Here is a 16,514-nt window from a genome sequence, read left to right as displayed (position 1 = left end):
TAACTAATTGGACTTCAAGCTTAACTAATTGGACTTTAAGCTTAACTAATTGGATTTCAGGCTTAACTAATTGGATTTCAGGCTTAAATATTTTTTTTTCGATTCGAATTTTTTTTTCCGAATTTTTTTTGGAAATTAAAATTTTCAAAATTTTTTTGGTACTAACTAAACTAGTGTAAAACATAACTAAAAGTAATAAAAATCATATTTAATTGAATAACAAAATAGTTAAGGTATAAAGACAAATAGTTACACTTATGAGCCAAATAGTTATTGATTTTAAACATACTTATTATTAACTAAAACTCATAAAATCTTAACTAATTAGTTGCAATGCTTAACTAATTGATTTTATTGCTTAACTAATTGGTTTCAGTGCTTAACTAATTGGTTCAGTACTTAACTAATTGGTTTCGTTGCATAACTAATTGGTTTCGTTGCATAACTAATTGATTTCGTTGCTTAACTAATTGAATTTTAAACTTAACTAATTAGTTCCAGTGATAACTTAATTAAATCCAGTGCATAACTAATTGATTCTAGTGCTTCACTAATTGGTTGCATGGTTTAACTAATATGTTACATTACTTAACTAATTTATTACATTGCTTAACTAATTGGTTCTGAAGCTTAACTTATTAGTTTAATTTTTAACTAATTGATTCAATTGCTCAACTAATTATTTTCAATGCTTAAAAATTTGTACCTTAACTAAAAATCTGAAATTCGTTATCTGAAACTCAAAAATACATAACTAAAACTCAAAAAATATTAACTAAAACCAAGAAAATCGTAACTTAAACTGGTAAAATCATAACTAAAACTCAAAAAATCATAACTAAAGCCCTGAATGAAAACTCAAAAATACGTAACTAAAACTCAAAAAACCTTCACTAAAACCAAAAAAATCGTGACTAAAACTTAAAAATTCATAACTAAAACATAGAAAATCTGTCCAACAATTCCACCGAGAAGATCATTATTTCAGAATTATAACTAAAACTAAAACATAATTATTCTTAACTAAATATAAAAAAAGTGTAACTAAAACATTACAATTCTTAACTAAACCTAAAACACCAGTGCTTCCAGCTACGAATCCACAGTGTGACGCGATTCTATCACAATAATCGACATCACACCACAGCACCAACACATCACAACCATCATCCAGACCGCCACCACCGCAAAGCCTCCTCCTCATGTCGGAAACAAGAACAAATCAATTACATCCACATAAGCTGAAAAAAAGTAAACCTAAACAATCCAATCTTATCGATACCAAAAACCCAAAGGATTGACAACAAAAACCTAATCAATTCAATCAAAACGAAACAAAAACCTAATCGAATCAAAAACAAAATCGCAAGACCTAATTACATCAAAAATCAAAATCCAAAAACTCTAGCATAAGAACATAATAATTCATATAAATAAAATGAAAATCTACAGATTGTAGAAAACCTAACCTGTTTTGAAGGCGGAATCCGGTGGCTGAGGCGGACGGCCTTGGTGGCGAGAGAAGGCCTTCGTTACCACCGTTATCGACTTCTCCTTCTTCTCATTCATTCGACGCTCTACTCCCCGCTTCTCATTCCGTTGCAGCCACCGCCGATGACGCCGAGGCCGAAGCCGAGACCACAGCTGCAGGCCGCTGCTGATGCGAGGTAAATCGCCGCCTCAGCTCCCTGCTTCTCCCATCCCCACGGTGCTCCTCCATCTCCATTCCTCTCTTCTAATCTTGCGACGATAACGTCGAGGATGACACGGCGGCGACGAAGACCGACTGCGGCGGCGACGGCGAAGATTTGGTAGAGAATTTGAGGGAGGAGAGAGAGCCATATCCAGAATTCTAAGGGAGGAGAGAGAATCAGATTTTGAGGTTGAAAATGTGAAAATGAAATGAAAAATAATGAAAAATGTATATATATATTTATTAAAAAATATATACGGGCTGATGTCAGCAATTACGTGGCATGTTGGAGGCCATCAAGGCGGTCTTTCCTGTAAGACCGTCTTATAGAAAAGTTTGTATATTAAAAAAGACTCTTCACGTTACTCTCAAAATTGACCACAAAAAATACGTTTGATTAAACAACGTGGTCAGGTAAAAAACCCCAATTGTCTGGTTTGGTCTGTCCCCTAACAAGCTGCAAGAAACAGAAACCTCCCTAAACTTTCGCTCATGCTCTTTAACCACTCTAATCCCACAAAACTGACATACTCTTTCTTCTTCCTCCTTTAATCCTCTCCTTACTTAGTATTATGGAGCTCGCGCCTCTCAACAACCTTGTAAATGCCTTCTTCCTGACATTGTTTTTCTTTGCAGCCTACTTTCTCCTCTGCTGTTGGAAAGACAACAATAACATACATGATGACTATGAAACAGTCTCTTTATTATCAATCTCTTTGTCTGAGCTCACTGTCTTTTTCTCTCTTGTTGCATCCCTCGTTTACTTCCTCGGCTTCTTCAGCATCTACTTTTTACACCCACGTAATTCAACAATATTATTTACTGAAGAAGAATCCACCTCAACCTCAGATGATGATGTGTAGTCTGAGAGGTGTGTGCAGGTACCTGTTGGGGTGGTAGGACCCTTGCTGCTCGATGGGAAGGAGTATTATGTTCCAATTGCTACTACTGAAGGGTGCCTGGTTGCGAGCACCAATCGAGGATGCAAGGCAGTGTACCTCTCTGGTGGGGCTTACAGTGTTGTTCTAAGGGATGGGGTGACCCGAGCCCCTGTCGTCAGGTTCTGCTCTGCCAAAAGGGCTGCTGAGGTTAAGTTTTTCTTGGAGGATCCTCGAAATTTCGCTACCATTTCCGCCATTTTTACCAGGTTTTTGCTTTTACTTCGTAAATACTACTACTCCCTTATACTATCTTACAAAATGCAAGACATGCAGCACAAAACATTCGTATAATCAGTAGATTCTATAGATGCATGTTCAATATGGATGAAAAGCTGATAAAGACTTTAGTATATTTGTGACGTTTGAATAGAAGTAACCACTTTTGGATATTGTTTACAATTAATCTTTGATATCTCAAAAGTAAGATAAAAAATAAGGTGAGCTTAGCCGGAAAGAATTAGAGATATGTAAATTGTTAAAGGTTTGGTGGTTTTTAAGAAAAAAAGTTTGCTAATGAAAAGAGAACACTGCAAGTTAAAAGATTTTTTACACTCTTGCTCGACAAGGTTGACTTGTGTCACCATTTATTTATAGGCGGGTCTTTGTTAAAATCACTATCAATTGTTCAATATAATTAGGAACACCATTAAAGTATCTGAAAGATTTTGTATCAATTTGACAATTGTTTGGTGTTTAGCAGAGATGTGGTACTAGAATATTGTTTATCTTTTCAATGAATTATAATTAGATAATTGAAAAAGACAATATAATTGATAATGTTCCCTGTGTTCTTCTGGGAATGAAAATTTATGCTGCAGATCAAGCAGAAATGCAAGGTTGCAAAGCATAAAAAGCGCAATTGCGGGGAAGAATTTGTACATGAGGTTTAGCTGCAGCACTGGAGATGCAATGGGTATGGACATTGTCTCTGAGGGTGTCCAACATGTCCTTGTTCACCTTCATGCTCAGTTCCCTGAAATGGATGTTATCAGCATATCTGGTATATACACTTACACTTTAGCTTTCCACACCTTCCGATACATATCTCTTACTATCACATCACATCATATCATTATGGTTGATACAAATCTTTAAAAGTTAAAAATTTGAAAATACACATTGTGACATTGACACTAATCTAACAAGATCCTACACGATAATGATTGAAAAAAGAGTTGTAAAAATTGGGGACAGGGAATTACTGCACAGACAAGAAAGCAGCAGCAATGAACTGGGTGGAAGGCAGGGGAAAGTTAGTTGTATGTGAGGCAACCATAAAAGAAGAGGTGGTAAACAAGGTATTAAAGACGAGTGTTGAAACCTTGGTTGAGCTTAACACCCTTAAAAACCTCGTTGGATCTGCTTTAGCAGGCGCTCTTGGTGGATATAATGCCCATGCAAGCAATATTGTTACTGCAATCTTTATAGCAACTGGCCAGGATCCTGCTCAAAATGTGGAGAGCTCTAATTGTATTACAATGCTGGAAGCTGTTAATCAAGGCAAAGACCTCCATATTTCTGTAACTATGCCTTCCATTCAGGTAATATTTTATTCAATAATACCTACTTTGATTATATGCCGTATTATTTTGCATTTAAAGCTTTAGGCTTTGTTCTGTTCACCTGATTTGGTCTGATTTTTCTAGTTTTTGGTCTGGTCTAGTCTGAATGTTTCCTTTGAGTGTTTTTTGTTTTTTCTGGTCTGATCTAATAAGCAATAAGAATAACGTTAAGAGAATAAAGCTCAAAAAGCAATGAAACATGAAACAGATTAGAGCATGCAGTAGCCATAGGAATGGATGAAAGTGTTACACAATGTATTTTAGTCACTTAGTCAGCAGTCTTGCTCTCATGTAGTTCTGCTAGAAAAAGAACAACTATATTGTCTTCTTTCGAAAATGTTCAAAGTTAGTGTCATTATATATACAATAATGCTATCCTCATTCTGATACTCTGAGACATGTATGTACATTTTAAACTCTATTTCTTCTGCAATTATGTTTCCAATGCATGAACTGGAAATTAATACTCTAGTAATCAGTATAAAACCACCTGATCTGTGAAATTTTGTGAATGTATTAGTTTATTTCATAGATGACACCTGCATTTTGCATTTTTCATGCATGAGATGTTGAGCCATCCACTTGTACTGTACAAATTATCAGGTTCAAACTGAAAGAAGTTATTTCCTTGTCTATTGCATTATGTCAAATATCCTTATATACAAGATATTCTAGCCTAATGTTACGTGAGTGATTGCTAGAATTATGGGAGTAATTCTAGCTCTAATTGATACACTATCAATTACAATATTCTAATTGATACACACTATCAATTACAATAATTACCAAATTTATTGCATATATTCTAACACACCCCCACAGTTGAAGCGGGAGGTTGTCACGGAAATCTTCAAATAAGACCAAGGGGAGACCCTTAGTAAAGATGTCTGCAATCTGGTACCGGGATGGAACATGTAAAACACGTACATGCCCACGAGCAACTTTTTCACGAACAAAATGAATATCCATCTCAATATGCTTCGTGCGCTGATGTTGAACTTGATTATCTGATAGATATATTGCACTTACATTATCGCAATAGACCAATGTAGCTTTCCGGATGGGACAGAGAAGCTCTAATAATAGATTGCGTAACCAACATGATTCGGAAACGACATTTGCTACCCCGCGATACTCGGCCTCGGCACTGGAACGAGACAAAGTAGCCTGCCGTTTAGCAGACCGAGAGACCAAGTTATCACCAAGAAACACGCAATAACCAGACGTCAAGCGTCGGGTATCCGGGCAGCCACCCCAATCAGCATCGGTGTAAGAAATGAGGGCGGATATCGAAGAAGGGTATAGATGTAAGCCATGATCAATAGTGCCCTTAATGTAGCGCACAATGCGCTTGAGTGCATGCATGTGTTCTTCCCTCGGATCATGCATAAATAGGCAGACTTGTTGAACTGCATAAGTAATATCGGGCCTCGTGAAGGTGAGATATTGAAGTGCACCAGCAAGACTTCGATAATGAGAAGGGTCATCACATGGTATGCTCGAATTAGCACTCATCTTTGGCTTAGTATCCACCGGTGTGGGAGATGGCTTACAAGCTGACATGCCAGCTCGTTCAATAATCTCGGAGGCATATTTTTGTTGAGATAAAAATAAACCATCCCCAAAAAATAACTTAACTGACCCAAGTCTTTCATTGCAAATTCTGAGCTGAGAAGAGAAATGATAGACTTTCGAAGTTCGTCAGTAGATGTAGTTAAAATAATATCATCCACATAAAGCAAAATGTAAGCAATAGACGCACCCTTACTGTATATGAATAGTGAATGATCGCATTTGCTATTAGTGAAACCAAGAGTAGTGACATAATCCGCAAACCTCTTGTACCAAGCCCGAGGTACCTGTTTAAGCCCACACAGAGACTTTTCCAACAAACACACGTGATTTGGAAAACGGGAGTCCTTGAACCCTAGTGGTTGGTGCATATAGACGGTCTCCTTGAGATCACCATGTAGGAAAGCATTTTTCACATCCAGTTGATGGATGGACCATGCTTTAGAGAGAGCAATATTGAGCACAGTGCGTATTGTGGCTGGTTTAACCACCGGACTAAAAGTTTCTCCACAATCCACGCCAACCTGTTAACCTGCACCATCACCTACAAGACGGGCTTTATGCCTCTCAAAACAACCATCAGATTTTTCTTTATGAGTAAAAATCCACATAGAACGAATCACATTCTCATTAGGTGGACGGGGCACAAACTCCCACGTCTTATTTTCAATAAGAGCATTATATTCATCATCCATAGCCATTTTTCAATTCGGGTCACGAAGGGCCGACACCGGGTTACGGGGTAAAGGTGATTTGCTAATCCCTGAATGGAGATTAAATTCGGTTTTGGGCTTAAATATCCCCCGTTGACTACGATTAACCGGTCTAGTGACTTGAGATGTGGGAGGTTGGATGTGAACAATGGGAATGGACTGGTCCAGTGGTGAGTTGGGATTAGAGCGGCTTGGCCCATCTGCCATTGTGGGACTATGCGTGTTGGGGTAGTGGATGGGCGAAGTAGGTGGACTGCCCGGGCTGGTGGACTGGGTCGCTGGGCCTGACTGTCCAGTGGGACTGGAAAGTGGATCCGTTGTGGGGTTGGATCACACATGGGGTGTGGGAGTTTGGGTTTGAACACTTCTGTTTGGAAGAAATGTTTGTGATGATTGGGCCTGGCTTGCTGCATTTTGGGCCAAATGATGGACATCTGATAGATTAAAAAGTGATACTGCAAGTGACGGTGTCTGTTGTTAGCAGATACTTAGCAAATACGGGTCGATCCCACAGGGAGACAAGTTCTATTAGTTTTTTCCCAATTATACGAACTATTTCAATAATGAAAGTTGATTTTGAGTGTTCACTTGTAAAACTAAAGCAATAATAAAAATGCGTAATTTATCGATGAATTAAAGGTCTAGGGCGTCTGTTCGGTTCACCATGCTTATACCAATCCAAGAACACAAATCAATTCGACAATGAATAGGCTAGGCCGAGTAATTAAAGTATATGTTAATCCTACGGTCGGGTCTTAACACTTTCAATCCAACATATGCAGTACGGTCGCTAACATAATCAGAATTGCCAATTGCACAAAGCCTCTAAGAATATGATCTTTCAATTCTAATTCCTATTAGCTAGATAATCAATCCACGATATTGGCCAATTACATGAATCAACAATTAATAACAAATCAATTGGAATTACTCAAGCATAATCTATAAATTAACAAACTTTAATGCATAACAATCATGGTATAAACATGGCTTCCCTTACTTAGCCCTAGAATAAAACCACTCGCTCATAATTGAATTAACAAGCATGAAATATGAATTAACAATGAATTTCATAATGAATAATAATAAGAAACGATAATTCAAAGCAAGAAAAGCAAGAAGAATTATGAAAATACCTCTATATTGATTAATTGAATGGAATGAACTAGGGCTCAATAATGTGAAGAGAGAAAAATAAAACTAAGTGTTTAAAAGGATTCTAAGGAAAAAATAACATGAGGGAAATAAATTAGTCCCCTTGAGTATTTATATGCTCCTATTTTCTAAAATAAAATAAATAAATAAAAAAGAAAATAAAAAATAAAAGTCGTCGATGATTGGTCGATGGAGCGATGACGTGGCAGCCAAACCCGAGCACGAGCCGCGCACACGGCAAGAGAGATGGCGAGGCATGGGAAGCGAGGGATCTCGCGCACCATCCCTCGCTGGCATCATGATGGGCGACTAGCAAGAAAGTAGAGCAGCGAGGCAGCGAGGGAGCTAGCGAGCCATCCCTCGCTGCCATGCGCGTGTGTGTAGCAAGCTAAGCGACGAAGCTATAGGCAGCGAGGGAGCTAGCGAGCCATCCCTCGCTGGCCTAGTGAAGTGCAGCAAGACAAGCAACGGAGCAACGAGGCAGCGAGGGATCTCGCGCACCATCCCTCGCTGGCCTAGTGAGGTGCATAGCAAGCAACCATGAAGCGATGAGGCACGACGAGAGGTGTAGCGAGCCAACGAGGGATCTTGCGAGCCAACGAGGGATCTTGTGAGCGACGAAGCATGGTGGGCGGCAACTCCAGCGCCTAGGCTGGATTGCCAGCGAGCGAGGCAGAAGCTTTGCGTGCAAGGGATTGCGAGAGATCTCTCGCTGGCTGTCGAGCCATCCCTCGCTGGATGTTTGAGCGTTTTGTTTATGTCATAACTCTCGTTCTACAATGCCCGTATGGACGTGTGACCTATCGTTGGAAAGCTCTTTAAGCATACTTTCTAGCCTAATCAAAATCGTCTCGTTCCGATATGTAGTACTTGAGATATGATCAAAAGAGTGAACGCTTGTCCATTTTGATGCTTAGAAAAAATAACGTTTAGCTTCGTTGTTGACTCAAAAGCTATTCCGAGAGACATGTAATGATCCTTGAGTCAAAATCTCATCCGTTCATCATCCAAATCAACTTTGAACACTTAGAAATCATCCAATTGACCGTAAAATCACCCGAAATATTAAAGAAAACACGAACGGGGCGTAATAGAGTACAATAACGACAACTTATGCAAATGTGACTCTAAATGCAACTAAAATGAGACGAATGCCTAGAAATGCAACCTAAATGCGCCTAAAATACCCTATACAAATAAGATTCATCAAATTCCCCCAAGCTAGACTGTTGCTTGTCCCCAAGCAACACTAAACCGAAGACAGAGAAATGAGACGCACGTGATTTTCATAAAACCATGGTAAGACCAACCTAACTCTCGAGCAAACAATCAAACAGAGTTATTGAGACAGAAATCTAGCCCGGATACAAATAGAACCACAAAACATCATGATCCACAATTGAAACAACCAATCTTAGCCACAAACTATTCTCAATCAAGCTAGTCGTCGCCGCATACCTTGTAGAATATAAATATATGATGCAACATGGGGTACGATGACAATAGCAAGAAACGATTTTCATTTAATCACAAAACAAACATGCCGATCAAGAGGTCTTTATAATAAGCTTGTAATGGGGCTAGGTGAAAAGGAAGGGTAGGGTATAATTTGGGAAAAAGTGAGAGTAAGGTCCAACTTGGGGAGCAAATGTGAACTATATGCGTCGGCGTGGCCAAAAATCCAACTCCATCGAACCATGAAACCCGAACAATCAACCAAGTTATAACCAAGGGGAAAAACATAATATAATGTCAATGATCTTTCTTCATTCCCCTTTCCCTGCTTTCAAACTACATACAAAAACGAAAAACATATTTTTTTTTTGATTTTTCTTTGATTTTTCTCTTTTTTTTTTCTTTTTTTTTTCTCTTTTTTTATTTTATGAAAAAATAAAACTAAATAATGAAATCGAAAGTACATAACTGTTACAAGCTTGGGTGCCAAAAATAATATGCACCATCTCCAGACCACATATCCAACCATAGCCTCGAACCACGAACTATTGGCTTAGTATGCCAATCAATCAACATCAATGAAACCATTACGAACACCGAAGCTCCCCCAAGCTAGACTTGGGACAAGTAACAAACGGGGCTAATAGGGCTCAATTTTGTAGAGTTAAAACAATAAACGGACAAGGCTACAACATGGGTATGAAAGGCAGGAACTGATGTTTCTAAATTCGTCTGCCGGCTTCCTAAGAGAATGGCCTCTGTCATACGCGGCATGCGTGAGTTGCAACTAAGCTACTAATGAATCTCAAGCCAAAGTCATACGATAACAAGTCACATCAATCACACAAACACATAGTAAGGTGACCTACAAGATAACTGGCTAGCTATTCTTGACACGAGACCAACATCTTACCGCATACCATTCAATTGGTTCACACAATGCCAAGCAGTTATCAATGTATAGCACAACCGACTGAATTTCAGAATCATAAATAAGTTCAAAAGAAGCTCAAGAGAGTCAAGTAAAGCCCGAACATAGTTTGAAAGTCAATTGCACAAAGCAGGGTATAAAGACATATGAATGCAAGTGAAAATGCAACTAAATTGAACAGTAACACTAGGAAAACAGTACATTTTTTTCGTTGCACGTAAACTCCCACCCCTAATGGATGGTACAAAGCGTACAACACCTAAAAAAGCAATAAAACTATACTAGAAAGCAATAAAGATAGATATCCCTCCCCCAAGCTAAACAAAACACAATGGCCTCACTGTGAAAATAGCAACAAAATAACTCAAACAAGAGGGAGAGATGGAAAGAGCTCACTCGTGATGAGCCTCGTCTGCCGAGGATGACTCGGTAGAACTGTCGACAGTAGAAGCGGTGTGGCCAGAAGCTTCAAACTGACGACGCAAAGAGCCAATCTCCATGGATGTGGTGGACTTGGGCGAAAGCTAGTTGGTTTTGTTGATTTCATGATGCAACAACCACCATTTAAAATACTCCAATCAACCAAGATGGTGCATAATTCAAGATTCCACGATCAATCCCAACAAGCAATCCAAGCAAGACAATATTCACCCAATGCTAAAAATTCAAACTCAACAACCAACGAACGTTAACCAATCTCAATAAATAATTCATATAATATCCACAACCAACAACAAGAATCCGAATTCAACATCCAATATTATATCAAAATTCCCATTTTCTTTTCAAATTTTGATTCAAGTGAATAAAATGTAGGAAATTTTGATACCATTTATACATCACCAAGACTAGAATTTGGTTGCGAACTCACGTGAATTTCGCAAACGAGCACCAATACTACACAATTTGCCAATGTCCACAAAGAACTAAAAACCCCCAAATTAATTTCAAAAGTTAGGGTTTTAAATCCAAGAATAAAATAATGGTGAAGGTGGGAGATTGGAGGGGTATAGGGGGAGGGAAGCTGGCGGATGGTGGGCTGGTGGTGCGGTGGGCCGACCACCGTATTGCGGGCGTCGTGCCGGCGCACCGCCGGTTGATGGTGGCAGAGGGAAAAACGAAGGAGGAGTTCGAAGGGATGGCTGGTGGTGCTGTTTCGTGCGTGGGAGAGGGTGGTGTTGGCTGGGCGAGTTGCAGGTGGTGGGTGGTAGCGTTTTGCCGACCGCTGGTTGTTGGGGAGTGGTGGACGACGAGTAACGAGGGGAGGAAGGTGGGCGAGGAAGGTTGTACGTGGGTGAGGGAAAGGGAAGGCGAAGTGCGAGGGAGAGAAGGCTGGGCGCGCGGGCGGTGGGGGTGCTGCGGTGGTGCGACTGGGCGGTGGTGTTGGTCGTCACTCGTCGTGGGTGAAGGCAGGTGGAGATTAGATATTTTTTTATTTTCTTTTGTTTTTTTGAATAATTGGAGGGCGGGCAAAACCAGCGGGAGCGCTGGTTCGCCAGCGGGCAAGGCAGAATCTCTATTATATAAGCCAAGAGCTGAGGTTAAATAGGTAAATTAACTTTTCGTGTCCCCAATCAAAAAGTCTAATATATCCTTCACACTTCAACTGCAACCCAAACCCTTCGGCCTTCGCTCTCCCCTCCCGTTTTCTTCTCTCCCCTCCCTCCCTGCAACACAAACCCTCTCCTCTCCCGTTCGTGTTCTTCTCTCTCCTCCCTCCCGTTCGTGTTCTTCTCTCTCCTCCATCAGATCCTCTCCTTCGATCTTATTCATCTTCTGTAACATCAACATGCTCGAAAAAATCCAAAATAAAAATAAATAATCGAGATCTAATTGGTGAATGATGGGTTCCAATTATCAGGAAATCATCTCTATTATACGGGGAAGAAATGGGGAAGACATCGAGTTCAGAATCACGCTACATCCCTCTCTCTTAGGTAAATAATTCAATTTCTCTTATTTCTTAAATATTTCGATTGATTTGTACAAAAACGCATAAACGATGAAGTATATGAGTATATCGCATTTGAACAAAAACCCAGATACAATCTTATATTAAAAAGTTACAAATCGAGAAAATAATACAAAATTATAAAGCATGTCAATGAATAATCATATTAAGAAATAAATATGATCGGGGATTTTTTGTTAATATATGGGGGGAAATGAAAAAATAATATACCAGTAGCATATGATATGGGAAGAACAGAGATCCCAAGTCGTGAGGCGGCCCTAGAAGCGAACAAGCGTAAAGCCATTGTTATTGTTACCCTACTTTCTCTCTTCCGAAGTACTCCGTATATTTGTGCAGTGAGGACTGAGGAGGAGGCGTATTTTGTGTTAATTCTTTGAATTTGGTTGTTTAATGCCATTGTGTTTGAATTTTGATTGCATTTTTGTGTTAATTCTTTGAATTTGGTTGTTTAATGCCATTGTGTTTGAATTTTGATTGCATTTTTGTGTTAATTCTTTGAATTTGGTTGTTTTATGCCATTGTGTTTGAATTTTGATTGCATTTGTATGTTGATTCTTTGAATTTGGTTGTTTGAATTGATAGGTTGTTGCCGCTGGAGTTATGATTATTGGAAGAGTTCCCTGATCCTGATGTCAAGTCACATTCGTTACAATCTGATTCACATTCGAACCAAAGAAAATGTAAGAATTCATCTTTTTCTCCTTTATAAATACGAATTAATGTTAAAAATAGTTTAATTTTTACTGAAATTTTGTGTGTTTGTGATGATTTGAATGAAAAACAGTTGGATTTGGATAGATTTATTTCGAATAGATCAGCTATGAATTTTGATTTTGGTTTATTTTGTGAGTTTAGTTTGATTCAAAATCGGAAGGTAGTAGTAGGTACACATTATATGCAACACTTCTCTGAAGTTTGTGAGTCACTTAGTTACAACCAATAGGTGGGAGGGTAAATTGCATGTATAATAGAAGTTTAAGGGATTAATTTTCCACTTTCCCGACCAAAATAACCGGCTGAAAATGGGTTTGTTGTCTCTGAAAGCAATCGTCTGCGTTCAAGTTTTATCAGTTTTTTCCTTATATAATAAAGAACCCGGGACAACTAAATTCTAATATACCAATGCTTAAGATTGGCTGCAAACATAGACAACTCTTCCTACTCTAAAATTCTCTGAAACGTCAAGTTATCTTCTCTTCTTAGTTGAGCTGAATTCGACCCCTTATTATGGGTTCAATGTGGAATATATGGTCCAACTGCCCCGGATCATTGCTATGCAGCTATGTTTTCGCGATATTTGGATACTTAGATTAGTTGGTACTTCATTTGCTTTTCCTGTTTTTTTTTTTTTTGCAGGCTTCTCGATCCTTCTCCTCTACTCTCAGCTTCGTAAGTTCTTGATTTACCGTTTGCAAATACTTTTAGATTTTTAGTTTTTAGATTTACAATTTCACCATATGACTAAGTACTTAATTATTACAAACGACGATGATCTTGGCGTCGACCTTGATGTTGACCCCCTCTGGGATTTCCAAATGAATCATTTTTTGCTCATTTTCATATCAATATAAATTGGGATTTGTACAAATGGTGTGCACTCTTATTACTGATTTTTTGTATATGTAAAAGTTGATATTTTTTCCCATTACTTCACTACTTTGATGTTCAGAGATTTAAAAAAAGAACATGAACACATTCATGAGGTACACTGCTCCAGGGAAAGAAGTAGGGCGGCATGGAAAATTGTCGAAAAGGTAGCGTGTTAGAATGCATTGTTATTCTTAGATATAAGCAACTATTTTTATCATCTCCATCTTAGAGTATACCCATTAGTTTTTATACCTAATTACAAATTAATAGTGGTATCCATGTTAGGATTTCATAAGTAATTGATAATTTTTTTTAATGTCCAGGTAGTTGGAGTTGCAGATGCTGCAACTAAGGTGCATATATGGATTTCGCTTTCTATGCCAATTGTCTTCGTGCCGAGGTTAGTTGTCCTGAACAGATTAACTGCTTCTTATGTACTACTGCTTCTGATCAAATCAGATCAGTTCAGTTGTTTTGACAAAATTGCTGGTATATGCTAGCTATATACCTTGGCTTTAGATTAGTTCAGTTGTTCAAAGCATGTTTGTAGTTCTGCAAAATAAATATTGGGAATCAAAGCAGTTATAAATCTTGATCTTGAAAAAAAAATTGATGAATTTCTTCTATTCACAAAACAAGACCATGTGTGACAAACTGCTTAAGAAAGAAGCTGAAGGAACTATTGATGGAATTTTTTGATTAGAGTTCAATTGGAGTATAATTTTTTTTTTATGCTTTGATTTTCTTATAATCTGGTAATGTAAACAAGACATATTTGCAGGTGTGTATGAAGGTTCATATTACTTAAGGAGATCATGAAGGAAAAGCAATAATTGTTTCATCGGTAACAATGGAGGAACCAGGTTCTGATAAGGTTAAGTATCATAATTATACTTCTGGGTATATTCATCATTGTACCCTCAGAAATTTGAAGGTAAGATTTTGAAGGTGTTTTATTGATTCAGTACTTCTGTATGTATTATAAATTGGTGCAGTTTTTAGTGTCTGTTACCTGTAAATATATACTTGCTGAGAGAGTCTTCGGTTACTAATACTGTTACCTAATTCGATAATCCCCTGCGAACTACTCCTAAACATATTAATTGGTACAGTGGAAGTGTGGAACACTTTTGTTGTAGTTTTTAGTGTCTGCTGGTTGTATGTCAATATATGTTTGCTGAAAGTCTTGAATCACTAACAGTAATTCGCTAATCCTGCGAATTGTTAAGGCAAATTGTTACAGTGTAACATTTTTGGTGCAGTATTTGGTGTCTAATGCTACCTGTCTGTAAATATCTTTGCTGAAATGCTTTTGATTTCTTGATGCTTCAACTTCCAGTTTTCTATCTGAAGAAAATAAAGAAGTATTTGTTACTGGAGTTTCTAATGCTACCAGTTTTCTACATAAACCAAGGGATATTTTAGTAGTCTGAGGCTGTTTTTGCATAGAAGATTTTTGCGGGAATTCAGGAGGTAATCTGGAGCCAACACCCCTGCAGAGGAGTTCTGCAGAAATAGGGCACGAGGATCGGATTCATTTGTCATTGTTGAACTGATATAGCTGATGCTTTTTTGGAGCATCGGCCTTATTTGTTGTCTCTTGAATAGTGTTATATATATGTAAAATGGTGTATATATATGTTCAATACTACTTAAAATCCACATAGATTATGTATTATATGTGTAGTTTCTTTACTTTGATAATACAATTTAGATTCTTTTTGTCATGTAAGGGCACGCTAATTACATTTTTGCATTATTTAGATGTTTTTTTTAATAAAGATTTTGTCAAATTTTTCTTTAGACAAATGTTGTGAACAATTTTCCTTGCTTATAACTTCCTCTGTCCCAATTTCATTGTCACGTTACCTTTTATGTTATTGAGCCACTAAAGTTTATTACATCCCTTTTCCACTACCAAAAGTTAGGGTCTCATTCTTATAAAATATAAATTAGCAAATAATAACTTATCGTAGAAAATTTCGCAAAAATCATATTCCGACGATTAAATTATAATGGAGCCAGTATGTGTCATTTGATGTAATAACACACTTTTTTTAATACTTATGCGTGCATATAAGACTAGGTAAATAGCGAATTTAAAAAATCATCAAATTTAAACCAAATAGTCGGAAGAATTTGGTTTATGCACGCGATAACATTGAACTATAGACTTAAAGTACTAGACTATTTGGTAATAGATTGAAACTATAGACTTAAATATTGCACCAGAACAAACAATATTGTAAGCCGGTGTTTGGTAATCTCTCACTCTATGTGCTTTATCAATATTGCACTAGAACAAACAAACAATTTAAAGTTCAAAGTATTATGGTGGTGAAGTTCTTATATTATCACGCACGCATCGCGTGCATATAAGACTAGTGTTCAATATTGGATGCTCAAAGACCAGCGGGCCCGCTGCGCAAGCGCTGGGTTTCGCGCGCTGCAGGATGAAGCCAGCGAGCACGCTGATCCGTTGCGTGCAAGCCCGTGTGCACAGCAGCACATTGAGGCTCAAAGTTTGCAGGAATTGCTAAGCTTGTTGATGCATTTGAAGAGCTACACATTGCCACATTGCAATTCATCGGAATTTCCAAATTAACTTGATACCTATACATCCTAAAACAAAAAATCAAACATCACTAAACTCAAAAGTTAGAATCGTTAGTCAAATTAAACACAAAATAAATAAATAAATAAATAAATAAATACGATTAACGAAAACTAATCTAAAAATAAAATAAAATTATGAATTCAAGTGAACTCAAAGAAAATAATCGTTAGTAAAATTAAACGCAAAATAAATAAATAAATAAATAAATACGATTAACGAAAAATAATCTAAAAATAAAATAAAATTATGAATTCAAGTGAACTCAAAGGAAAATATTTCTGTGCTTTACTTATTATTATTTATTTATTTA

At 37.7% G+C, this 16,514-nt stretch overlaps 1 protein-coding gene across 1 annotated transcript; it reads left to right on the top strand.

Moving 5' to 3' along the window:
- The first annotated feature begins 2,371 nt into the window (after window positions 1-2,371).
- Window positions 2,372-15,330, top strand: LOC110806054 (3-hydroxy-3-methylglutaryl-coenzyme A reductase 3-like). Its single transcript, XM_056839631.1, has 10 exons — window positions 2,372-2,494; window positions 2,557-2,840; window positions 3,453-3,634; window positions 3,829-4,175; window positions 11,884-11,959; window positions 12,580-12,677; window positions 13,354-13,386; window positions 13,667-13,751; window positions 13,911-13,987; window positions 14,369-15,330. The coding sequence occupies exons 1-8, from the start codon at window positions 2,372-2,374 to the stop codon at window positions 13,685-13,687; spliced, it is 1,164 nt and encodes a 387-aa protein (XP_056695609.1). The 3' UTR covers window positions 13,688-13,751; window positions 13,911-13,987; window positions 14,369-15,330.
- The last annotated feature ends 1,184 nt before the right edge of the window (window positions 15,331-16,514 follow it).

This window comes from Spinacia oleracea, chromosome 3 (assembly GCF_020520425.1).
Source record: "Spinacia oleracea cultivar Varoflay chromosome 3, BTI_SOV_V1, whole genome shotgun sequence".
NCBI lineage: Eukaryota > Viridiplantae > Streptophyta > Magnoliopsida > Caryophyllales > Amaranthaceae > Spinacia > Spinacia oleracea.
Note: the sequence above shows the minus strand (reverse complement) of the source record. Positions and strands in the feature narration are given on the sequence as shown.

What these genes read in the sequence shown, in the direction of transcription:
- LOC110806054 (XM_056839631.1), top strand. Translation starts at nt 2,372, where the DNA reads ATGATGACTATGAAACAGTCTCTTTATTATCAATCTCTTTGTCTGAGC. An exon ending in CATCTACTTTTTACACCCAC is followed by an intron (nt 2,495 to 2,556) that starts GTAATTCAACAA and finishes GATGATGTGTAG; the next exon opens with TCTGAGAGGTGTGTGCAGGT. An exon ending in ACATTCGAACCAAAGAAAAT is followed by an intron (nt 12,678 to 13,353) that starts GTAAGAATTCAT and finishes TTTTTTTTGCAG; the next exon opens with GCTTCTCGATCCTTCTCCTC.